This window comes from Bos grunniens, chromosome 22 (genome assembly GCF_055505025.1).
Source record: "Bos grunniens cultivar Pamir isolate PY7600 chromosome 22, Bosgru_T2T1.0, whole genome shotgun sequence".
Taxonomy (NCBI): domain Eukaryota; kingdom Metazoa; phylum Chordata; class Mammalia; order Artiodactyla; family Bovidae; genus Bos; species Bos grunniens.
In genome coordinates this window covers 6338511-6365973 of record NC_141186.1, presented here as the reverse complement: position 1 = coordinate 6365973, position 27463 = coordinate 6338511, and the positions used below count along the sequence as shown (strand labels likewise).

Below are 27463 nucleotides of genomic sequence, written 5' to 3'. Positions count from 1 at the left end.
ACAGACTGGTTCCAAATAGGAAAAGGAGTGCGTCAAGGCTGTATATTGTCACCCTGTTTATTTAACTTATATGCAGAGTACATCATGAGAAACACTGGACTGGAAGAAACACATGCTGGAATCAAGATTGCTGGGAGAAATATCAATAACCTCAGATATGCAGATGACACCACCCTTATGGCAGAATGTGAAGAGGAACTCAAAAGCCTCTTGATGAAAGTGAAAGTGGAGAGTGAAAAAGTTGGCTTAAAGCTCAACATTCAGAAAACGAAGATCATGGCATCCGGTCCCATCACTTCATGGGAAATAGATGGGGAAACAGTGGAAACAGTGTCAGACTTTATTTTCCTGGGCTCCAAAATCACTACAGATGGTGACTGCAGCCATGAAATTAAAAGACGCTTACTCCTTGGAAGGAAAGTTATGACCAACCTAGATAGCATATTCAAAAGCAGAGACATTACTTTGCCAACAAAGGTTCGTCTAGTCAAGGCTATGGTTTTTCCAGTGGTCATGTATGGATGTGAGAGTTGGACTGTAAAGAAGGCTGAGCGCCGAAGAATTGATGCTTTTGAACTGTGGTGTTGGAGAAGACTCTTGAGAGTCCCTTGGACTGCAAGGAGACCCAACCAGTCCATTCTGAAGGAGATCAGCCCTGGGATTTCTTTGGAAGGAATGATGCTAAAGCTGAAACTCCAGTACTTTGGCCACCTCATGCGAAGAGTTGATTCATTGTAAAAGACTCCGATGCTGGGAGGGATTGGGGGCAGGAAGAGAAGAGGACAAGAGAGGATGAGATGGCTGGATGGCATCACTGACTCGATGGACGTGCGTTTGAGTGAACTCCGGGAGTTGGTGATGGACAGGGAGGCCTGGCGTGCTGCGATTCATGGGGTCGCAAAGAGTCAGACACGACTGAGCAACTGATCTGATCTGAATATGTATGCATCTGCTAGATGAGAAGGCAACTAGTTATCACCAACAAAAATGACCAACTACAGATACCAATGTAAACGTAAGAGAATCAATAAAATAAAGGAATGGAACGGAATTTCACAGAGATAATCAAAGTGAAACCCAAAGTGTTAGAACACCAGTGATTACATCCAGGATTGAATGTTTTTTGTTTCCCACTGTTCTCTTTTACCTTGTCTCGGAATGAAGAGACTGCGCAAGGTACCAGATCTATATATGTAAGTATTTACAAGACTATATATATATACACCCCAAATTCAGCACTCATGGGAATAGAAAACAACCAGGCCAGGGCAAAGTATTAATACAAAGCAGCTAAGGCTACCAGTTTGTATCAGCATTTCAATATACCTTTTTTATTCTTGCAATCTAGTGGCAGTATCAAAAACAAAAGTATGCCACACTGAAACGCTAAGAGAGGAAAAAAAATCCTCAGTTTACTAAAACTACTAAAAGGGACAATCTAATCCTAACATGTTATACATATGAACACTTTAGCCAACTGGAAACTATGGAAATTTGTATGTAGAGATATATTAAAGCCTAACACGATTATAGAGAGTCATACCAATATTAAAGTGACAACAGCAAAAAAATAAAATTTCAAAGGATTACTAATGGTACAGAATAAAGAAGTCTTTTTTTTTTTTAACCTGTTTTATTAGGTCAATCTTGAAGTTTGAAAAGACCCATAAATGCAGACTGACCGCTAGCATACCATCAATGACAACTCTTTTAAGGAAAAGTAACTGCTACTGGGTCTAAGACTACTCTTAATAACCTCCCTGGTTCTTACCCATGATGTGTGTGGGTCATTCTGCCTCAAGATCTTCTGTAAGCAGAAAGCATGCTGTATGTTTCACATGGACAAATAGTCTGCTTCTCTACTCCTGAGCAACCCATAGGGGAAAAACAAGGACCGTTCAAAAGCTGGGGATGCCCTACAGAGCTTCTCTGTGCCATCGCACAAAGGCAGAATGCATTAAATACAAAAAATATTAGATCTCACAAGAACACAGGGCAAAAATATTATTACTGCTCTCTCAACTTTTGCCTTAACTTAACAATGACAGCTATCAATTTTCCTAAGTAACCATTTGAAAAAGGAGTATGTTCTGCTTTATAAAGGACACTTTAAAAACTGAAAAAAGGAAATGACGATAGACAGGCACCAAAAACTTCTACCAAAATAAGTGTCTTAATGCCATTTTAAAAAATCTAAAAAAATTCTAGGGTCATACATAAAATAGTGTATTTGATACATTAAAAGTATACATAATGATACTTTTTGCTCAGTTAAATGCAATACAGACTCAAGTCTTAAAAAACCTACATAAGAGACAGTTACACACACTTGCATGTATTCTTTCTTCCTACAAAGCACACACATGTACGTGTCATACACATTTTAGTCAGGCACACATCCATACATAAAAGCAACAAGATCTCTAATAAATGTTACACACAAAAACATGCTGTGCATTCTAAGTCACTTCAGTCATGTCCAACTCTATGCAACCTCATGGACTGTACAGCCCACCAGGCTCCTCTGTCCATGGGATTTTTCCAGGCAAGAATATGGGAGTGGGTTGCCATTTCCGTCTCCAGGGAATCTTCCCAACCCAGGGATTGAATCCAGGTCTCTTGCATCTGCTGCATTGGGAGGCAGATTCTTTACCACTAGCACCTGGGAAGCCCATTTATCTAACACTGCCATTACATAATTATATGCACTATACTGTAATATACAATATAATTAATTTCCAACTAACAAGCATTTGATATATAAATATGTATTATAATATATATTTAACCCAAGACATGTTATATACTACAGAGCATGTGTATACCTGAAATTAAAAAAAAGAAAAAAATAAATAAATAAAAGCACAGGGCTCAAAATATTTAGAATGGCACGTTGGAAAATTTCCCCAACAAAGAGGGACCTCATCGTGGAAAACAGGAGCAGGCCTTCAAGTTGGCACCTACTCAGACCTAGAGACAGAAACCAGTGATGTCACCACTTCCCTACCCTTCTGAATACAACTAGTGAAATAAAGAACAGACAGACGAGAAGGCAGCAAGAGCCCGCTGTTTAAAAAAAAAAAAAAAAAAAAAGATTTCCAACTAAGAAGGTGGTTAGATGGTAAAGAATCTGCCTGCAATGCAGGAGACTCAGGTTTAATCCCTGGGTTGGGAAGATCCTCTGGAGAAGGGAATGGCAACCCCTTTCAATAATATTCCTGCCTGGAGAATCCCATGAACAAAGGAGCCTGACGGACTACAGTCCATGGGGTTGCAAAGAGCTGGACAAGACTGAGTGACTAAGCATGCACACACATGTACAGTATTAATATCCCCTGATCCACAATTTGCTGAGATTAAAGAACCAAAGTGGGTAATTCAAAAGCGAAGTGAACAACATTCAGGGGGAAAGCAATATCGAGAAAGAAACTGAAACAGCCACTTAAATAAGCAATGTATATAGGCCCTCATATTCATAAGCCAGAGCGCAATGTTAAAATCTGACAAATTACCAAGTACTGCTGCTGCTGCTGCTAAGTCACTTCAGTCGTGTCCGACTCTGTGCGACCCCATAGACAGCAGCCCACCAGGCTCCCCCGTCCCTGGGATTCTCCAGGCAAGAACACTGGAGTGGGTTGCCATGCAAGTACTGAAGAGTGTCAAAACACCCAACTTAGTCACCAAGACGAATGGGGTGATGGTATAAGCGAGTAGACACCTGTTTCATTATGAAATAACATACATGCTCCCATTATAAGGTAGATACACTTGATGTTCACAATGTAGTAATTCAAACTAAAAAATAAAGATGGAAAGATTTCAAACCTGCAAGGCTGTCAGTCCTAGCTGTAGCTCTATGAAGTCACTTAGTATCATCAAGCCTCAGATTCCTCATCTATCAAATAAAGCATCCAGATCAGTCTTTCCCAAACTGCATTGCACAGAAAATGAAAAAAAAAAAAAAAAAAAAGCTACAGAGATTCTCTAATATGTAGACACTAATACTAAATAAAATCAATACTATGGTCAAAAATGCCTCAGCCTTTAACATGCTAATATGTACTGTAATAAAGAGCACAGGGTATTCAGTTTTTTCCAAATTTAAATTGTAATAGTTTTTTTTTTTTTTTTTTAATTGAAGAAGGAAATGGCAACCCACTCCAGTGTTCTTGCCTGGAGAATCCCAGGGACGGGGGAGCCTGGTGGGCTGCCGTCTATGGGGTTGCACAGAGTCAGACACGACTGAAGTGACTTAGCAGTAAGCAGGTTATTTTTTAGTTTTGAACTACAATTCCTGTGATATGTGTTCTGCACAACATTTTGCTAAGCACTCTAACAAATAATGACCTTCCCAGGTGGCTGAGTGTTAAAGAACCCGACTGCCAATGCAGGAGACCTGGGTTCGATCCCTGGGAAGGGAAGATCCCCTGGAGGAGGAAATGGCAACCCCCGCCAGTATTCTTGCCTGGAGAATCGCATGTACACAGGAGCCTGGTATGCTACAGTCCACAGGGTCGCAAAGAGTCAGACAAGACTGAGCACATATGAATGCTAACAAATAATTGCTATGTTCTCTTCCAGGTATGAAGTTCATTCTACATTCCAGGGCTCGGGGGAAAGTGATCCAGTTTACCTAGTTTTAATCACCCCATTTTCAAAGTATCAGCAAATATACTCAAAGAGTAATGAAAGAGTAAAAGGAGAATGATTCCATTTTCTCCTCCCTTTTGACCCACATTTCAGGCTGGAGGAAAAGCTGACAGGAAACAGTGAATTATAAGAAAGCTTTGGTGTCCTTCACATAGCAAAGGTAATTTTGTTAATTTCTATAAACTAATAACATGTATTAAATGCCTCAGAGATTCAGAGAATAGCATATTTTTGGTATACTCTATTTTAAAATGTGTTTATTCTAAGAATTACAAATGTTAAGTGCATTTATTGAATTTTTAAATGAATGAAGTAAAAAAATCATTAATTTTCCTCTTAAAAAAAAAAAACAAATAGTATTGTTCTATACTCACTTGGGGTATCTAGTGTTAAGCTTTTTGCCAAGTGACCTGACAGCTATACTTTATCATGGAAACAGTATAGCAAATGTGTTCTATCTCAGTTTACTTCCTGAGGAAGGGTAACTAATCTTCATATGCAGGACACTGGAATGGAAGAATATGGGGCTGGGAAAAATAAAAATGAATGAGAGGCTCAGTCCTGCAATGGCTGTTATTGCTGGGAAAAACACTCCTAAGTCAAAGCCCAAAGATATTCTGAATTTCACTATCCGTCAAAAATTCCTCCAATAAGTACAATTACTATTATCACCTTTGTTTCTGCCTTTGAATCTTGGACCCAAGAAATCTGAAGTGACATGAAAGTAAGTCATGCTGCCTGAAGCAGCGCTTTTACACTGGAGAATTGTACTGAGGTGTCTGAATTCAACATATATTAATAGAATTGTAATGATCAGAAACTATACTTACACAAAGAACGATTTTCCTAAATTTGAGGGTTGGGAAGTGTCTACACACTCATTTCTATATATTCTGAATTTGCTCAGGCATGAGAGAAAGCTGCTTCATTTTAAAGTCTTGCTCCGTGGCATTTTCAGTTTTAAAGCAACTCAGCTGAGCTTGATGCAAGCCTACAGTGTTCTTTTTAAAGTACATACATATGGCGGATACTTGAATATCAGTTGTGAATCTCTAGGCTTACTAGAATTCTTATAAAACATTCTGACCACAACACTTATGCATCTTAATTTCCAATATACAGTCTGTAAGCAGGGTTAGTCAAGGAAATCTCCAATATCAGCCAATTCCTTTACACTGTGTTCTGAGAACTACAGCAAATCCTCAAAGTGGGAGGCTGAGAGCAGAACTAGTTTGGCTATCAAAATCACAAGTGTCTTGAAATGTACTAGCAGATCCTGCTGATGATCCAACTGAAGAATTTAGAGGAAAAAAAGTGAGGATGGGGGGAAGGCAAGAAGACTATAGAGAACTTGGACCTGAGTGTACTGGTTCCAGCTCTGTCACTCTGGCATCACCAAGCCTCAGTTTACTAACGAAAGCCACACTTCACCTAAAACATTGAAACTGACCATAAATGAATAAAGAGAAACTTGTAAACTTTTTCAAGCTTTAATCTTTTGGTGCAGGATAGTGGCAGTGGTGTAGCAGGCAGATTGATGGAAGCATGCCATTTGGTAATTGTTCATGTTTACATATGCTATTCTTTATACCAAAAATATCCCGAGGCTGGCTGACTTTTAAGACCTACTTTAACATAATAAGCAGCACTGATTTTACCTGTAAAATGAATGTAATAAAATATCTGTCTCACAGGACTGCTTTTAAGGACCAATATGCCAAAATATGCAGTAAAATTTGCAACAAATTTAACCTAGACTTAGTATCAGCGCCACCATCCCCCCTCCACATACACACACACACCAAAATACAAAACCACCCAACTAAAAAAACTGACCAAAAACTTAACAGCTATTTCACAGAGGAGATAAAAGTGACACACTGTGGCAGTCAAGTCTCCAAAGATGCCCAAAACAATTCTGTCCCTATCGGTATATGCATCTTCTCCCTTAACTCCAAGACTAGCCTGGCAACTTCCTCTCTCTTGGGAGGCTCTTTCTCAGAACCCAGCCACCATGCTGTGAGGCAGTCCTTGCAGCCCACGTGAAGGAGCCAAAAAAAAAAAAAAAAAAAGACCCTGGCTGAGCTCCCAATCAAGAATCCAGATGACTCTGAGCTGTCCACATCGCAGCCATTCTAGCCCCTGCAGACTGCAGCCTGTTGACTATAATCATCCCAGCACCACAGCTGATACCATGAAGCAAAAGAACCTCCCACTCAAGACACAGATTGCAAAATAATGAAATGCTGTTTTGTCACTTAGAGTGGTGATTTGTTTTTACAAACAATCAAAACACATGACAAAATTCCCAGGTATACACTCTAGCAAACATGTACACATATGCATCAGAAAATATAGCTTTTAATGTTCATAGTAGCATTACTCATAAAAAACGAGGAAACCCAAATGTTCAACTGATATATATATATATATATAAATCCAAGTCAGAGACCCTTTATATAATAGGGTATTTTTTAAAGCTCCAAACTAAGCAAAATTAGCAATATACTGTCTAGAAATACATACATGAGCTTTTTTTTCTCAGTATTTCAAAGGAAATGTTAAACAGAATTCAGGACAGTGGTTTCCTAGCGTGAAAAGGCAAACAAGGAGGATAGGCTAGGGAAGGAACACAGATAATGTGCAGTTGGTAATGTTCCAGTTCTCTAGTTGTGTAGGAGTTTCACAGGTGTTTATCATGTTCCTAACTATATACAAGGGTTTATACATTCTTTTATATGCAAGTTGCATTCTCAATATAGTTTGACTTACAAAAATTTTATGTAGAACATTATGAGGCAATTCACAACCAACAATTATGACCTCCAACACTAATTACACAAATGCTTATTAAAAGTCCAAAACGATTCTTATTTCAGAAGGAAAATCTTTTTTGTTGCTTTAAATTGTTTATATCAGACACTTCATTTAAATGCAGCAAATTATTTTAACAATCAAAATAAGTACCTTAAACAGGAGAAAAGATCTCCCTTTCTAAGTGACTAACTCATTTTTAACCATCTTCCAAAAAAAAAAAAACTCATATTTAAAAAGATTTTAGTCATTCCTCAAACTCATTCTTCTACTTTGAACAAATGACTGGACTTGACAGTTTTAAGATTACAGTTCATCTGCTGCACATTGTTTCATTATCCTGTTCCTTCAAATGCCAGGAAGCTGCTTAGTATATTAAAACAAAACTCTTTTTTAGCTAACTAGAATAAAAATATTATTAGGACTAAAATTAAACTTCCATGAAGCAAGTTCATTAAGTTTTTAAATTTAAGAACATATTCAATGTCTTAATTGTCAATATATTCATCAAACCTTACTCACTATAACAATTTTTTTAAAGGCACCCTCATGTATGAAGGTTACAAAAAAAATCAGTTTTAAGCAAAAATGTCACTATAGCACATCAGGTTTAGGACTCATAGGAATGTTGTTATTATTACATGAATAATAGTATAATTAAAGAGCAGATCAATCATTTTGTTAGAGTCCAACACACAGTAAAAGAAGATAAAGAGTTTATATCTTGGTTTACTTTACTCTTAAGATCTACAATATTCAATGATTCTCCCAGTGATTAGACATAGACAAACTATTTCCACTGTGGACACTTTAAAGGAGACAAACAACTTTTTTCATTCCTAACGAGTATTTTTATTTAGTATCCTTTAACCTTTTATGGTAAAACTTAAAAATTTCGATCAGACAGAGCTGGAATGCTTCCTAAAGTGTTGCTTAATTTCCATATTAATTACCTGTTACCATAAAGCTAAGTCAAGAACAGAGAAACCAAAGGGATCATTAATCTAACCACATCCAAACTTATTTTTATGAATTTAGCATATTCTAACTAGTACCTGTATATATAATGATCATTCCTATTTTCCCACACCAAGACATTATTTCTCAAGTTCAAATGAAATGCCAGCTTGTGAATTTTACTCTTCTATAGCTGATATCTTTTTTCATTTATCATCTCAAAAGAACACAGCACTTAAACTGTATCATTCATATGATTTTTAGATATTAACTTACCTGTCTTTTCTTATTCAATGTTCCTTAACTAGTGAGACAAAACTTTTACTTAAGAGTTGCTGGTATTTCGAAGAAATATTTACTCATGTAACTAAAATCTCCCTCCCTTAAAATTATTCCTAAGGCATCCATCCATCCAACTAGCCATCTCTCAATTGCTGATGGCAATTCCTGATGCTCAGGTAGATTACATCTACAAACATTATCACCTACTTTCTTCAACTCTTTCTTTCTTAACATTAAAATGACATCTTTATTGAGAGTAAGATCTTGATGTTCACTATAAGCAGTTCACCACAGCATTCCAGTGTGTGTGATGAGGGCAGGGAATGGGGGTGTTTCCCCACACCACCAAGAAATTTTCCAACACCAGCTGCGTGTCCTACAACTCAACTGACATTATCTACTTGGAGACAGCATCAGATCCCACAGGTGAAGGGCTCACACCTCCAAGACTAAGCACCTCATCAACTTCAGATGCCAATCACAAGTCCAGGTCACCTGTGCTTCTAACCAACCATGTCCCCTTGAGCTGGATTAATAAACTAGCTCACAGAACTCAAATATCTCATTAAGTAGATCACTGGTTTAATATAAAAGGAGAGAACTCAGGAACAGCCAGGTGAAGAGCTGGTGTGCCGGATGGGGCACGGAGCTTCCACGCTCTCTCTGAACCCATCGCTCAGTCTCTACAAGGTCCTAGAAGTTCTCCAATTCCGACTGTTTTGGTTTTTATGGAGACTGTTACACAGGAACAACTGATTCAATTATTGGCCACTGGTGATTCTCCAGTGATTAGATCACTCCAGCTCCTCTCCCTTCCCTGGAGGTCAGGGGGTGGAACTGAAAGTCAGACCACTGGCAACCATCTCCCATCCTCAGGTGAGCCAGGGGCTTCCAAACTTCACTCATTAACATACAAACGACATATTCAAAGCTCTCAACATTTAGGAAACTGCAAGGGGATTTAAGGTTTGCAAGGCGGCACTGGAAAGAATCCGGTTGCCAATGCAGGAGACACAGGAGACATGGGTTCAATCCCTGGGTTGGGAAGATCACTTGGAGGAGGAAATGGCAACCCACTTCAGTGGCTGGAAAATTTCATGGGCAGAGGAGCATGGCAGGTCGCAAAGAATCAGACATGACTAAGTACACAAAGAAGACAATTTAGACCAAATATGACTTATTACCACTTTATCCCAACTACACATGATTTTCCTGACAGCACAGTCAAAGCCAAAGTTTATCAAAGTTTATTACACAATAAACACTTCTTGTTCCATCACTGTCATGACCAAAACATAAAATGTGGTTATCATTGTTGAACATTCACTACGCTCCCAATATAATGTAGATATTCTAGGAAGATGATGTTCTTAAGGATCTTCCTTTGTCTTTGTATAGTAATAACAATAAATTATAAATTATAATTATTCATTAGAGGGGGAAATGAGCACCATAACACCACAACAATATCTCAATAATAATTTAGGCAAAGAAGGAATAACAACTTAAGTCTCCTTAAGTGTTTTTACATTACAGGTGTTAAAATCTTGTTCAAAATGGCTCTGGCCTATTTAGTTAAATGAACAATCATAAACAAAATTTAACTGAAGTCTGCTTTATACTGGGATTAATAAAACTTGTACCTAAATCTCTCACATAAAACAGATAAACTATATTGGATTGTTATTTCTGAAAGAAGTATGCTGGGCATTTCCTACTTCCCTGAAGAATTCACATGAGAAACCCTGAAAGTGTTAAAATAGCTTAAATCTTTAAGTTGGACCATTATACAAATAGAGCCTAATTCAAAGTTTCTCTCTGGCATGCATTACATGGGATTTGGAGAAGAAAGGATAATAAATACATCTTCCTTATGAATACTGGTTAGCTCAATTTGAAGTTTGAAGAAAGACAGTCCGAGATTTATATTCTCCTTCAACTATTAATGAATTAACTATACAGTCTTTTTTGTTCACAGAAGAAACCAACTGTTATCCATTGAAGTAGCATGGGTTCCATACTAAAGCACAGCAGAAAAATACCACTAAATTTCATCAAAATCATTCTGGCCAATAAATAGAAATGCATTAGAAGCATTCATATGTTTGTTTCACTTAAGAACTGCTAATTAGAAGCTCATAATCTGGAATAACGTTTCCAATAGTCTTTAAATCACCTCCTAATACATGACAAATTCTCACACCCCAATAAATACTAAGTTCCTACATAAAAATCAACAACCTCTTCTTTACCTCTCTGAAAAAAATTTTTTATCCCAAGAAGCTTTTGAAAGGATTCTACCATCACCCCTCTCACATTCTTCTTGAAGACCAAGATAACTACTAAATCAATAAAAGAAAAAAGATATTGAAACTGGCTGGGACCTGGGACCGTTTCCTACAGCACTTGTACATGGACAAACATCTCCCTGAGCAACAGAATACAAAGAAACTATAAGGGACTAAAAATAACTGTGCAGGTTGGGGCAAATTATGAAAAACACCATACAAAAAGGCCAAAAAACCACTACTTCTGAGGTGCCAGGACCAAAAGCAAGTTGCACATTATCCCTGCACACAGCATCAACAGGGTAGAAAGACTACCTTAAGCCACCCACCTGACCCAACCCTCCAATCCTACCATCACCCCTAAGGGACCAGCTCACCCCTCTGCAAGATGCAAGCAAGGGATCCCGTTACTTATTTCTGTTACCTCCTGCTGCAGGAATCCTTTTATCGATATCTATTGATTAAAGAGGCCTCTTATCAATTTCTATTGACTGAAGAACCCAGAGTCAAAGTCGATCAGTCGTGTCTGACTCTTTGCAACCCCATGGACTATACAGTCCATGGAATTATCCAGGCCAGAATACTGGAGTGGGTAGCCTTTCCCTTCGCTAGGCGATCTTCCCAACCCAGGGATTGAACCTGGGTCTCCCTCGTTGCAGATTCTTTACCAGCTGGGCCATAAGGGAAGCCCGAAGAACCCAGGTGGGTAACAATATGGGAAAACAATAAAAATGGTGGCCATGGAAGACTGGAAGAAAGCAACATGAAAACAACACTCAGACAAAAGAAAGCTGTTCAAGAGCCCATAATATCTACACAAAATCACAAACAACCTGGAGTCAACGATCCTCTACAAAAATATTAATACATTAAACAGTTCAGTCTTAGGGTTTTCCTAAATTCCTATATTTCAGCTCCCCTTTCAACATTCTCTTTCAAGAACTACAGCAACTTTTCCTTATGTAAATTTTAGTGTATATACTTTAAAAAGAACAGTTGGCAAAAGCTACAGTTTAAAAAGCCAATAATTTTGCATTTATCTGATTATCATTTGTCTCCTCAAAGTGATGTCTCCTCCTCCAACCTCTTTGTAGTCTTACTGTCTGAAAAGATTAAATCGCTCCATACCTTAAAAAAAACTTGTCTTACAGATACTTCTGATGCAAAAGAGCAGGCAACCTCCTCAGGTGGTTGAAAAGTATGGTGAATCAAATTATTGTCAAACCTTATTTCCGACATACTCTCAACACCCTTCGAGCACTGAAGATTAATCTTACAGTGATGAACAACAAAAAAGCAAGACACAAAAGCCACAAGTTCATTTTTCTAAAGTTCTAAGATAGGCAAAACTATATTATTTAGGAATGCACTCAGAATTATACCACCTAGGAGAAAAAGCAGAATGTAACTACTATCACGTGTGTGGTGGGGAGGGGGATGGATTGAGAAAGCACACAACAAGAATTCTGAGGAGGCAGAAATTTTTTTTTTCCTAAAAAAATATTTATTTGGCTGCACTGGGCCTTAGTCACAGCACACGGGATCTAGTTTCCTGATCAGGGATCAAACCCATGCCCCCTGCATTACAAGTTCTGAGTCTTAGGCAGTGGACCACCAGGGGATGTCCCGGTGGTGGCAATTCTTTTGATGATGGAGGTGATGGTCACGTTGGTATTTATTTTATAATCAGTCACTACACTGCACATTAGGTTTATATACTTTTCAGTATGTGTTTCACTGTAAGGGAAATATTTTTAACAGACTGAAGCTGAATATCTTCTCACTGACAGAATATGATTCTTTTATGTAAATATTTAAGACATTTTCAGAATATCTCAAAAACTAAAAGAATGCCACCTTCCAGAAATTCTGTACTCCATTATTTTTTCTATGAATTACACAGGTAAGATGGTCTCAGATCAGATCAGATCAGTCGCTCAGTCGTGTCTGACTCTTTGCGACCCCATGAATCGCAGCACGCCAGGCCTCCCTGTCCATCACCAACTCCCGGAGTTCACTCAAACGCACGTCCATCGAGTCAGTGATGCCATCCAGCCATCTCATCCTCTGTCATCCCCTTCTCCGCCTGCCCCCAATCCCTCCCAGCAACAGAGTCTTTTCCAATGAGTCAACTCTTCGCATGAGGTGGCCAAAGTACTGGAGTTTCAGCTTTAGCATCATTCCTTCCAAAGAAATCCCAGGGCTGATCTCCTTCAGAATGGACTGGTTGGATCTCCTTGCAGTCCAAGGGACTCTCAAGAATTCTTTTCCAACACCACAGTTCAAAAGCATCAATTCTTCGGCGCTCAGCCTTCTTTACAGTCCAACTCTCACATCCATACATGACCACTGGAAAAACCATAGCTTTGACCAGACGAACCTTTGTTGGCAAAGTAATGTCTCTGCTTTTGAATATGCTATCTAGGTTGGTCATAACTTTCCTTCCAAGGAGTAAGCGTCTTTTAATTTCATGGCTGCAGTCACCATCTGCAGTGATTTTGGAGCCCAGAAAAATAAAGTCTGACACTGTTTCCACTCTTTCCCCATCTATTTCCCATGAAGTGATGGGACCGGATGCCATGATCTTCGTTTTCTGAATATTGAGCTTTAAGCCAACTTTTTCACTCTCCTCTTTCACTTTCATCAAGAGGCTTTTGAGTTCCTCTTCACATTCTGCCATAAGGGTGGTGTCATCTGCATATCTGAGGTTATTGATGTTTCTCCCGGCAATCTTGATTCCAGCATGTGTTTCTTCCAGTCCAGCGTTTCTCATGATGTACTCTGCATATACGTTAAATAAACAGGGTGACAATATATGGCCTTGACGCACTCCTTTTCCTATTTGGAACCAGTCTGTTGTTTCATGTCCTAATAACTAGTTTAATAATAAAAACTACTTTAAAAGGTTACATTCTACTTAACAGGAGTTACTGGTGTTTTAAGAATAAGCATGAATTGCTAAGAGAGTAGATCTAAAAAGTTCTCATCCCAGTAAAAAAGGGGGGAAGGTAACTATATAAGGTGATTGATAGATGTTAACTAGAGTTCCCCTGGTCATCATTTCAAAATGTATACAAATATTAAATCATATGTTGTATTTCTGAAACTAATGTTATATGTCCATTTTACTTCAATTAAAAAAATTAAAAAGGCATGATAGTAACAAGTGAGTTTCCAGGTTTTGGCCAGGAGCACATTTAAGGTATGCATATACTAGCATTTTAGAAATTAATTACGAATTACTACATTTTAATTTTTAAAACAGTATGAAAAACAGTATATGCTGTAATATTATCTATCCATCTATCTAAAAAAACAGAATCCAATAATTTAAATTTAAAAACCAAATTCAGTCCAAGTCATCTGTAGGATGGAGAGACTGCGAGGTATCACTAAAGAAAAGAACATCCACAGTATGAAGAAAAATCCTTACTTGAGAATAGCTAGTAAACCAGTAAGGCATGAGAAAGAAATTAAAAGGAAATTCCAAAAGAAACCTTACCAACTTGGTTATCAGCAAATTGCTAGTACTTTACTAACAGAAACATAGAATTTCTTTGTTTTTCTGTGGTAATATTTCCCTTGAGATAAGAATAAAAAAAAAATCAAAAACAGAAGTTTGAAAGTTGAACTACGGAAACTAGTAACTTACAGAAATTACAGATAACTGATGGAGTTTTGAAAATCCCTAGTTCTAAAACAGTCAAACTTCACACAAAAGCCATTTCCACAGCTAAACTTGAACTGCGAAGATCTCCCAGACAGATTTAAGTGAGGGTAGACACTAGCTTCCCCTCATCTTTTGAAGTAACAATCTCCAAACAACTTCTCAAAAAACTTCTAATGCAAACACAGATGCAATGAAAATACAAAAGAATTTGGCCAACCCACAACTATACTACCTTAGAAAGAGTACTCCAGTCCTCTGGCAGTCAGCATCTTTGTCCTGAAAACAAGACAAGCTGACCAACATTAACTCTCTAAATAGTCCTTTAGACTATAGAATTCCAAGAGCAAAGAGTCAGACACTACTTAGCCACTGAACAGTAACAACCATAATTCCCTTAACTGGAATGGCGTGATACTTCCAAATTCATTTCTCTCAACTTTTTATAGGCAAATCTAAATGAAAACATTCAACTGGATTCAATCATTTTTCCCTCTCATTCAGCTATTCCCTTAAAAGCCCCTCTCTGAAAATTGCCTAGTCATTCGGGTATAACAACTTTAAGCCACCATCAACTCTTCTCTCTTCCTTACATCAAAACAAACGAAGTAATTAGCCATCATCCAACTAGTGAGTGTGTAGTTTGCTAGAACAGGAACTGTGTGTGCCCAGGCATTTTGATAGGCCAACGTGTTAAGATTTAAATCAGGGCGACTGATTAAAAAACATAAATTAAATGGAGGATGCTGTCATTTAATCCTGCCTTGGAGGCAAAAGATGTAATAAAAAGGACAGATTCTGGAGAACAGGCAGACCTGTATTATACAATCTTTGAGAGTAATACTGCATTGAAATATTTTTTATCTACTGAAATAAAAGATGTTACCTGACCTCTTCAATTCTAAGATCTAAAATCAAGTTATAAGACCATGTAAAAACTAAGCATTTACCACTTTTTAGAACACACATTCAAGTTATCCTGCAATATTAAGTTCCAAAGAAAGAAAAGTCACTGATGACATGGTCAGCTCAGTATGCCAGTCACAATTTCCTAGAAATTTGCTTTTCTAAAAATAGTACAAACCTGAACAACATAAAGATATTTACCAACTTAAATACAGGTTATATTCCAAAATGTTTAAATGTCTTTCATTTAAAACTATGAAAGTCCTTTTCCGAAGAAATAAGGCTCCAAACAGTAGTTCAGTTTCCTGGCAAGTCTATAAATGCCAGTTAACCTACATTTACCTAAGGTATGAGAGCCTTGAGTTGAGTCCTGTTTCTTCCAGCCCCACTGCTGCTGCCGCTAAGTTACATCAGTCATGTCCGACTCTGTGCGACCCCACAGATGGCAGCCCACCAGGCTCCTCTGTCCCTGGGATTCTCCAGGCAAGAATACTGGAGTGGGTTGCCATTTCCTTCTCCACTTCCAGTCCTGACCCTCCCCTAACAGATTTTTCTTTTAATCTTATAGTACTGCCTGGTAGCTCAACTGGTGAAAAATCCACCTGCAATTAAGGAGACCCTGGTTCAATCGCTGGGTCTCCCTGGGTCAGGAAGATCCCCTGGAGAAAGGATAGGTTACCCCCTCCAGTATTCTTGGGCTTCCCTGGTGGCTCAGACTGTAATGCAATGCTGGAGGACCTAGGTTTGATCCCTAGGTTGTGAAGATCCCCTGGAGGAAGGCATGGCAGTCCACTCCAGTATCCCTGACTGAAGAATCCCCATAGACAGAGGAGCCTGGTGGGGTCCATGGGGTTGCAAAGAGTCAGACACAACTGAGTGACTAAGCACACATTTTCTATCAATTTCTAAATTCCTGGAAATTATTTGTTTATATAAGAAGATAAAGTAAGGTCATAGAAACCCTCTCAGAAAAAGAGCCAGAGGTTTAAAAACAAAAAAGCCACCAGAATCAAGTTAAGCAAATGAAGGAGTAAAAATGGAATAGCAGGTTAACCATTTATATATTTTCCCCTTTCAAAAGTATTAATTTTGCCCATGTGTTAACAACTGTGGGTCCTACATTGTTTGAACATGTTTTCCTTTCTTCCCGTTTATTGCAGGGACTGAGAGAAGCCACTTTTGGAATCATACATAATACTCAATTACACATTCCATGTGGATAAAACATGGCAAAAAAAAAAAAAAAGCACGAATAAGATTCATCAGAAGGCTCCTTGGTGTTCCAGTGGTTAAGAAGCCACTGATCAATGCAGGAGCTGCTGCTACTGCTAAGTCACTTCAGTCGTGTCCGACTCTGTGTGACCCCATGGATGGCAGCCCACCAGGCTCCCCCGTCCCTGGGATTCTCCAGGCAAGAACACTGGGGTGGGTTGCCATTTCCTTCTCCAATGCATGAAAGTGAAAAGTGAAAGTGAAGTCGCTCAGTCATGTCTGACTCTTAGCGACCCCATGGACTGCAGCCTACCAGGCTCCTCTGTCCATGGGATTTTCCAGGCAAGAGTACTAGAGTGCTTTAATCCAAAAGCAGTAGTGGTGATGTCTCAAAAAAGTCATGGATGCGTGACTAGACCTTTACACTAGCAGTAGAATTAAAATCCAGTTTATGTGTGTAGTATTGCCATTATTTAAGTTTTGCCATTATTTAAGTCTCTAAAACAATGCAGGAGACAGGGGTTCAATCTCTGGTTCAGGAAGATTCCATGGGCCAAGGAGCAACTAAGCCCATGTACAACTACTGAGCCCTTGCGCCCTAGAGGCTGTGCTCTACAAGTCACCACAATGAGAATCCCATGCAGCGCAACTAGACAAAGTCTGCACACAGCAATGGAGAACAGCCAAAACGCTAAAAAAAAAAAAAAAAAAAAGAGAAGAAAAAAAGAACTCATAATAAGCACAGGCTCACCAATAAAAGGCTTCTAATAATTCAAACGAGTTTAGGAGTTCCACAAAAACTAAATCTAATAAAACCTTCAGAATTTCTCCTGAGACATAGGATTCAACTTTGGAGAAGGGAATGGCAACCCACTCCAGGACTCTTGTCTGGAAAAAACGGACGGAGAAGCCTGGTAGGCTACAGTCCATAGAGTCACAAAGAGTCAGACACAACTGAGCGACTTCACTTTCTTTTCACTTTCAAGTCGTTTAACAGACTTGGCCTAAAAGCACTGACTTATAATGTACTCAGGTGAGTTACTAACCAAAACCCAGAATGACTGAATCTGATTCTAACCTGCAGTTCAATTTGAAGATGATATATAAACTGTATTTATGCTCATTATATTCAAGTATTATAGAAAATAAATGCTACCCAGAGATAAGAGCTCCTCTTTATCACAGAGTTGAGGAACAAAGATAACATTCTTCACATTACAGTGTACTATTAGTATCCTACAAGCAGGATTTAAAAGCAGTAACGGACAGATAGAAAGACATGATAAAGCAAATTAAGTAAATACTAACTGGCGAAGGAAATGGCAACCCACTCCACTATTCTTGCCTGGAAAATCCCACAGAGAGAAGCCTGGTGGGCTACAGGCCATGGGGTCACAAGAGAGTCGGACACGACCTAGCAACTAAACAACAAAGTGCAGAACCTACATGTTCAGTATGAGCACTCACTGTAAAACTCTTTCAACTTTTCTGTATGCTTGAAAATTTTCATAATATGACAATCAAGCAATATACTGAGCTGCTGAACTGTACAGTGCTTTATAATACAGGTTAACTGCAGTATTGTCTTTCCCTAACAGCATTAAGTTTTCAAAGTAAACAAAATGAGGGAAAAAAATGTTTCAGTCACTGGAGAATATCAATCATTCCATTATTTCTGAGAGCATGTATGCACTGATTCATAATAAGATACTACAATGAAGACAACTTTTAACACTTTCTCATACCACACAAAGCACCCAAAACTTACTGATAGCATAAAAATCAGAGAAGACAAAGCATGGGCAGGCTAGTAAGTCTGCCCATATTCATAATAACTGGGTCAGAACCTAGAACGCAATTCCTTAATCAAATTTCTCAGACCAACATTGTGCAAACTGCTTATGGCAGTAAGGGGTGTGTGCAGTCTTATTCAAGTTGGCCCTCAATACATGAATAAGGACAGAAAAAAGTTCCAGAGTGGTTGCTGACAGAGCCTAACTTCCCCAGCACCTATGAGACGCCTCAGGAAACCCGTGATTACTACCTAGAGGAGCCACCATACTCAGCCAGTGGGAGCAGGTCCAATCCCCTCATCCAACCCAGGAGCTCACACACTTCCTGCGCCTCCTCCCTAAGTGTTCTTACAAGTGGAAAGATCTCCAGAGCTCAAGGCTTAAGGAGTTTTCAATTACAATGAAATCAGTGACAGTACACCTGTTCTGAAGGGCCTCTGGGTTGCTGCTACTAACGATTCCGTAAAGAGACTTAAGATTTTGTGACACTTCTGTTCTAAAATTGGTTTTGTTACCCATTTTGTCATCTTCAGAACTGAGGTCGACAGCCTCTGTCATCTGTCAAGTGAAGAAAAACATGGAGACCTCAAAGTACAGGAAGTAGTCCCCAACTTACAGCTTATGTTCCAAAGGTTTATCACTCCTCTGAAAACATGTTGGTACTAATTAACCTATTTATACCAAAGTTTCTATGGAAAATTGCCTCCCAAGTTTCAACTCCATAAACTGCAGCTTTCTGCCCTGCTACCCTTTTACAGTTAACTGCAGTCAAAACTCAAGGCTGAGAGAATTCTCCTTCCAGGCTCCAGGGAGAACCCCTTTCCAACCTTGCAGGCAGGGGAAAAGAGCAACTCCTCTTTTATAGGGAGCTTTTCCACTGTATCTGTGGGAAAAGCTACCACAATTTAACAAGATAATGGTTATGGGAAAAGCATTTGGTTAATATAAAAGTATTAACAGCTACAACAAAAATAAGTAGAAACTACATTCTGCACCAGATAAAAAGATAAAATTAGGTGCTGTTAAACAAGTTGGTCAACCTAATGTTTGCCAAGTACAAACAACAAATTCTCAAACTGTGTCCTCATGTATGATCAACTCAACTGATAAGGGGGAAAATTACTAAAGTGAAGTGGGGAACAGATCATTACCCAAAATGCAGTGAAGTTCTAAAAAAGTGCAGTGTACTTTAAAATTCAGTAAATATTAATGAACATCACATACCACACCTTCTAACAACTGGTAAGCTTTATAAAATAACTTGAATGACAAACTTTTTAAAAAACAAGTATAACTTTGTGACAATGAGTCACCTTTGGCAGCTAACTAGAGTCTTACACAATATAAGTACTACTGTTAAAATTTATAGAAATAACTTACAATCAAACAGAGGAAGTAAACTTTTCACTAAAAAGACCTCAGAAGTGAAGCCAGTGTACAGAGACATGGGAAAAAAAAAAACAACAAAAGGATCAGGGAAGGTCAGAGAAAAATTGGTTTGCGGGTACAGAACTTGAGAGGAACATTCAAATATTATTAAAGGTTCATGTCACTACTACATATTAAAACAGTAATCTGAGAGACTCCCAAGACAGTATAATACTTGAGTGTCTGAGAATCAAAGTGCTGGTACTATTAGTAGCTTTGAAGAAAAACTACTTTTAAAATTTTAATTTTTCAGTAAGAATGGATTTTAAGAATAAGATACCTGAATTCTTTGAAAGACATGACAGGAAAAACGTAAGTGAACAAACAAGGAATTTTTTTTTTTTTGGACTGAAAATTCTAAGTCATCTGAATTATATTTAAGATTTATACTGGCAAATCTCCATTCACAATAAAAGATAGGAAAAATTCCTTTATTATAAAAGGCTATTTACTATTAGTCAGAATTATCTAACAGTATGAACATAAATGTTTAACCAAGAATATAACAAAACATAAATATTAAAACTATCAGTAAGCTGAACAGCTACATCAAATAGATTTTTAAGACTTCTGAGGTTTATATACTTTTAGAGTATATGAATCAAAGTCAAACGTTATATATTCTACTAAAGGATGCTTCTAAAATGTGTCTTATACATAGAAAAAGGGACACAAAACAAATTTTTATGTGAGTGAAAAAGGATTTTGTTCTCCAAAAACCCTTGGAGTATGTTTTCGAAACTAGAGAAGAAATCAACTTTTAATTTTTTGCCATATTAAAAAAAAACTTATCTGTGAAGCAATCCAGTAAGACTTTTCATGAATAATATTCAATTTTAGTAAAAACTCTTTGGCTGGCTTGATGCACAGGTCTAACCTTCCTTCAAAATAAGGAAAAATACCAATCGTCTCATTATGTAGCTGTTAATTTCTCTGCAATCTTTAATTTAAGCCTCAATGTTACTAATAAAAATTCTGCTTTTAAAAATTATACTCTCCAGAAACAGAATTCACAACTTTTGTTACCCGAAAGGTTTGGTCAACCATGCACTTCTGCTCCCGTAATTTGAAAAAACAGAACTTTCTCTTTTCACATTGTTCAGCAACATATTAGCAGTTTTCATTTTCTGGTTCCAATTTCATTTTTAATCTCACTTGCTTATGTGTTTAAAAGCTAGGACTAAGAATACTCTGGTTCATAAGGCTTCACAGGAATTTATTTTCTTCTGTGATTCCAAGTAACACAAAAGTTATTTTAAAAAGAAAAAAAAAAAAAAACCTCTAAAATGCTTTTGAAAACGTTTCAGGGAAGCATGTCACAGCTGTTAATTGTCTATGTAAATTGAATTCTCCAGGAGTGGACCCCTCTGCTGTTCAACAGACGATGCACTACCAATTTTTCTATCTGTGACAGAACTTCAGTTGGTATTTTAACATCACTCCCCCAAATATTTATTAGTCATATATTTAGTAACTCTCAAGAAGATTTTCTCTCTAATCCCAGCGATAAATACCAGTTTAGTCGGGTCTGATCATAAGGAAGTAAGATTAACTCAACGGTGATGGGTCAAGATGAATTAAGTTAGTTAAAAGGCATAGACTCAGACTAAAATAAAACCCACAGGAAACTTAGGCTGGGCAAGTTGCAAAAAATATTAAAGCACTCTTCCTATCACAGACCAATGAATAAAATTAGATAAATTAGCCAGTGCTCTTAATGGGGTAATTTCCTAAAACCTGAGGTCAGTCCTTGATGCCATGTGCAACTTCAGTATTAAAATCCAGGGCTCCCATCCACTATGCTACCGTTTGTTCTCTAATCCACAAACCTTCTTACAGAGACCAATAAAGGAACTAATGTAACGCTTTCGGATATTGTGCATAACATACTGAGGGTGACAGTTTGGCTAAGTGTCATGAGCCAAGGTAACTGTGGAACCGGTGAGGTGCGGAATGCACTTAAGGGCCGTGAAAAAAAAAAGCCACTCTTGACAATATCTCACGTTAAATAAATTAGCGTCCCTAGCTTTCAGATCACTTTCAGGGATATTATTTCCTTTGCTCCAACACCTCGCTTTTTCCCTTCCCGTCTGAGAGCCCAGAGAGACAACGTAAAAGCGTGCAACTGCGAGTCTGAGCAGACGAGGCTCCGGCACATCGGGACTCACCTCCAACTGCAACGGGGCACCCCCCTGGGCGATCCCACCCCAGCCAGCCGAAAAGGCGCCCGAGAAGCTGAGAGCCCCGGGCAGTGGGGAGGCGGGGAGTCCGCCGTCCGGCACCCCGCGAGGCGGGTCGGGCTCCGGGGGCCGAGCCGGCCTCGAAGAGCCACGTTCGCCCTCCAGGGAGTCGACAGGCTCGCCCGGCCCGGGGTCAAGGTCCCGCTCGGGCCCCGACGCCCCGCCTCGAGCCGCGCGGGGAAACTTCGCCCGCGGACGGGGGCGCGCCCGAGCTCGGGACCCACGGCCGGTCCGGGCAGAGCGGGCGGTGGGGGGGGTGGGGGGGTAGCGGCGGCGGGGGAGGGGCGGCGGGCACTCACCACGGGTCGAACTCGTGGATGATGCTTTCGAAGCGGATGACCGCGAAGAGGCGCGAGCTGAAGCCGGCGAGCCAGGCCAGGAAGAGAATGGTGAAGGAAAGCAGAGACTGCCAGCCGGCCGGCTGCGACAGCCCCCCGGACAGCCCCGCGGGGGCCGGCTTAGGCGCCGCGCCGCCCGCCGCCTTGTGCGCACACTGGGCCCCGGGCCCGTGCCGGCTGTTCCCCAGGGCCATGAGGCCGCTCCACGGGGACGAGTTGAGGGACGACTTGTGCTTGCTCTCCGGGGCCGAGGGCTCCGCCATGTTGTGCCCCGGCGGCGGGTCTCGCTCCGCGCCGCCGCCGCCGCCTGGTGCGAGGGGTGCTGGGCGGGGACCCAGAGGAGGAGGAGGAGGAGGAAGAATGAGGAGAGGGAGGAGGGAAGAGCGCGGCGCGCGCCCGCCCTCAGCGCCGCGAGGCCAGAAAACTGGGGGTGGAGGCGGCGGCGGGGAGTCTCCGCCTCAGCAGTGGCCGCGACCGCCGCTCTCTCAACTCGGATGGCCCTTGCGCCCCTCTAGCCATCCGTCTCCTCAGTGCAGCTGCGGCAACGGCGGAAACTGACGGGACGAGGGCGCCAGAGAAAGAGCAGGAGCAGTCGGAGGCGGCACCACCGCTCGGAGCAGCAGTGACATTCCCCTCACAACCGCCGCCCGCCGCGCCGTGAGGAACAGGAGGAGGAGCCCCCGGGCGTCCGGGCGGAGCTCAGGCTACCTTTGGCTCCGCCCCCGACCCAACAGGAACTGGCCCCTCCGCCTGTCACAATGCGACAGGTCCGTAAGGGGGCGGGCCCAGAGCCCTGGTGCCGGCCAATAAGAGTGCGAGCTGGGGCGGGGCTCGGCCCAACCGTTCTCCTCTCCCCACCCCCTCCCCCTCCCGGCCTCGCGCCCGTTGGCCCGCAGCGGCCGTGCTGCGCGGCTACGGCTTCATTGTCAGTTGAAAGAGGCGGTTTCACGCGCTTATGTAGGCGGCGAGGAAGTGTGCTGGCGTTGCGTGGAGCTGAGCCGGGCCGAGAGGGCGGGAAGTGATAAAGGAGAGCCGGACGACCTCCCTTAGAACCGGGTTAGGGGACTCGAGGAGCGCCGCGCGGACCGACGAGGCTCTCACGGGCTCTCCGCGGTCGTCACTTTTAACCCGCTTTGCGCGGAGCGCCCAGCACGTGACTGGGCGCGCAGGCGCTCTGCCCTAGTGCCCGGCGCGTAGGTCGGGCGCGCAGAGCTCTGCCGCCCCTAGGCGCCAGCTCTTGGCGCGTCAAGTGAACCGCCGCGGCCGCGCTCAGATTCCGTTCTGCGAGCTGCGACCCGCAGCCTGCCTCAGAGGTCGCGCGCGAGGACGCGTTTGCCGGCGCTGGAAATTCGTTGGAGCTGGCGGAGAAGCCCCTAGCTCGGGAAGGACCACGTGGGGCAAGTGAAGTGCGACTTTCTCCGGCGTTTTTCACTTCTTGTATTTTCCTGAATGCAGAGATAACGTTGATTCTCTGGAAATGAGGGCAAATGTAGGAAATCGTTGTTAACAGTTGCGTATACTCCATCAGTCGAGTGAAACTTTCTGTGGACTTCCAGCTATTACCCAATCCTGTTTTTAGCAGGTGATAGCGAATTCCTGTATACGAATTTTTGCACGTCTAGGTTGTATTTTTACATCTTTCTCCCCGTTTACCCACGCCCCTGCTCCCCAAAAGAAAGTGGTACCGGGTAGACTAAACTCAAAGCAAAATAAGTTTAAATATAAGTGGGGTAACCAAGTTTTATTGAAACTATATTTCAATAAAAATTAACGTGTATAAAGACTAGAAGTGCTCTGATGTGAGCTAAATGAACAAGTATCGTTAGAGGCTGCTCTTTATTTTTTTTTAGAGGCTGCTCTTTAAAACAACTGGATCCAGCTACGTAATCTTAGCCCACTAAGTGATTAACTTTTCTCTCCTTTCCTTACAATAATAAATAAATAAATAGTCTCATTAAAGAAAGAACGAAAAGGTTTCCAGAAATAAACTTTCCCACTAACGACTTAATAGCCGACATTTATTAAACATCCAAATTTTAACGAAAATTATGATAGAATATTAACTGAGTCCTGTTGTACCAGAATTCTAGGTGACATGCTCTTTATCAGAGCTCTAACCTTGTATGCGAACATGCCAGCAGTTAGAGAACTTGCACCTACAATGAACCAAGGTTCTATCAGCCTAAAATAAATTGTTTTTATTTTAATTGATTTGGATAATCTCTATTTATTGCCTTTTGTGTAGATGCTGCCTGTTCAATTGTGCATTTTCTTCTTTTGCTTCCTTTTTGTTGTTTACTGCCCAGAGCCCTGGTCTGAAAAGTAACAAGTCTTGGTTCTGGTCCCACTTTGTTGCTTACTAGCCATGTAACACTGGACAAGTCATCTGCAACTGGTTGCCCTTTCTACTCTTCAAGTCAATTGTTAATATCAAATTAGACCACTTATCTGGAAATATTTTGCAAATTTACTAAGGTACATACACAAATACAGAGTATCCGTGAGGGTGAAAGCAGCAGGGAAAACTGTTATTCTTGATCTTCACTCAACTCACAGACTCCCTTATTCATTGAATAAGTCTGTGACACTCTTTGTCAAAGCCCAAACCTTCTATGCTAACTTGTTGTTCAGTCTCTAAGTGGTGTTCAAACCTTTGCAACCCCATGAACTGAAGCACACCAGGCTTCCCTGTCCTTCACTATCTCCCTGAGTTTTCTCAAACTCATATCCATTGAGTCAGTGATGCCATCCTACCATCTCATCCTCTGTCGCTCCCTTCTCCTCTTGCCCTTCCAGCATTAGGGTCTTTTCCAATGGCTCAGCTCTTCGCGTCAGGTGGCCAAAGTATTGGAGCTTCAGCGCCAGTCCTTCCAATGAATATTCAGGGTTGATTTCTTTCAGGTTGATTGGTTGATATCCTTGCTTTCTGAGGGATTCTCAAGAGTCTTCTCCAGCACCACTGTTCAAAAGCATCAATTCTTTGGTGTTCAGCCTTCTTTATGATCCGATTTTAACATCTGTATGTGACTACTGAAAAAACCATAGCTTTGATTATATGGACCTTTTGTCAACAGTGATGTCTCTGCTTTTTAATACACTGTTTAGGTTTGTCATAGCTGTTCTTCCAAGGAGCAAGCATCTTTTAATTTCTTCGCTGCACTCACCATCCACATTGACTTTGGAGCCCAAGAAACCAATTTTACATAAATCTTAATTTATGTGAAAAATTAATCAAGTGTTTACTTACTGACTGTTGATTATACTGAAAGCTCCGTGCCCTTCCTGGGGCTTATATCAGAACACCTTTATGCCAAGCTTTATGTGGACCATGGGATGCAGGAGGGAACATGAGCGATGTGGTTCCAGCCCTAGGGACGTGGACATTGACTAAACCATCACATTACTAAGTACCAAAAATGGAGTGTGACAAACACAGTGGAAGGGAGATACAGGGGGGATTTGATCCACACAAGATGAAAACCTTGCCCTGAGGAGCCAGCACTAGAGCTGAGGTCTGGAAGTAAGAGTGAATGAACCAGGGGAAGAAGGATGGAAAGAATTATCCAGAGAAGCACAGGCAGAGAAGCCCTCAGTGGGGCTAGGGAGACAAGTACAAGGAACCCAGAAAAGGACCAGAATGGCCACAACACAGATAGTAAATAGGAGCTGAAGAAAAGGCCAGATGGTGTGGATCATGGTAAGAGGTGTTTTGGGGTTTTTTTTTCTTTTGTTGTAGCCAAAGAGTAATAGGAAGCCATGAAGAGCTTTAAGTAGGATGTGGTATGTATGAGATGGGGTGAGAAAGATGATCAGGTGTGTGTTTGAAATGATTACTGGTATGCAATGTGGAAAGAACTTTGGAAGGGGGAACCAGTGAGAAATCTCATCAAGCTACATGTGCCAACATGTGATATTTCAGAGGTTACTTCTGAGAGGAATGCATTACTGAAGAACCACAAAGGAACCCATAGAAATAAATTGCAATAAGGTTAATTCTCAGTTTCCAGCTCACCAACATAGAAGAATAGTTTCCAGTTTGTGCGTGAAGCTTGGGTGTATTGTTTTATCTCTCTGCACTTCTTGATCTCACTAGGTGCTTATGATGTCCTCACTGAGTTCAAATCTCTGAGGAATTAAGACAGTCAATTGTAAGCCACGCAGTGTAAGTAGTGGGGTGGTGATACATCAGGAGAAGAGAGTACCCAGTTCCACCTCAGGGCTTCTGAGGAGAGCAAATGTTTGAGATGAAACTTGAGTAAAACTTCACTAGACACACCAGGAAGAGGGATGGGGGAGGGCAGGATTTCAAACAGGAACAAGGAAGTCCTTGGAATACTCTAAGCTCAGTGTTAACGAACGTGTGTTGGAAGATGAGGCTGCAAAGGAAGTAAGAGCCATATTATCAAGGATTTGTCTGCCTTGTTGAGTTGAGGTGTTAACTTTTAAGCAGCTGGGAGTCATCAAAGCATTTAGGACAACAGTAAAACCATCAGACTTGGTTAATGCAAAAAAAAAAAGGTTTGATGTGAAGAATATACTGGAAAGGGTGAGAGTTGAGGGTGGGATCCAAAGAGGAAGAACTAGATTGGAGAGGTGTCAAGAGAGCGGAATCCAGAAACTGATGGTGGAGGTCAGAGTTAAGGTGAGTCTGAGGTGGAGGCAGTGTCACAGAAATGGGGAGCACAAGAGATAAGGCACAGATTTGGAGATCAGCTTTGGACATGTTATCAGACTCTTGAGGACATCCCAAACGTAGACAAAGAGATCCATCCGGGCACATAAATAAAGATCTGGGGACTTCCCTGGTGGTCCAGTGGCTAAGACTCCCTGCTCCTAATGCAGGGGGGCCAGGTTCAATCCCTGGTCAGGGACTAGATCCTGCATGCCA

At 40.8% G+C, this 27463-nt stretch overlaps 1 protein-coding gene across 2 annotated transcripts in view; it reads right to left on the bottom strand.

Moving 5' to 3' along the window:
* The window catches only part of STT3B (STT3 oligosaccharyltransferase complex catalytic subunit B), a 102197-nt gene extending 79308 nt beyond the window's left edge, over window positions 1–22889 (bottom strand). Inside the window, exon 1 of one of the 2 annotated variants that reach the window (XM_086365642.1) lies at window positions 22537–22889. In XM_086365642.1, coding sequence (XP_086221768.1) covers window positions 22537–22838 — 302 coding nt within the window. In that variant the 5' untranslated portion in view covers window positions 22839–22889. Of the gene's footprint in view, window positions 1–8697; window positions 22475–22536 lie in introns of those variants that run through there. The other variant, XM_086365643.1, reaches the window with a different exon arrangement.
* Window positions 22890–27463: the final 4574 nt, after the last annotated feature.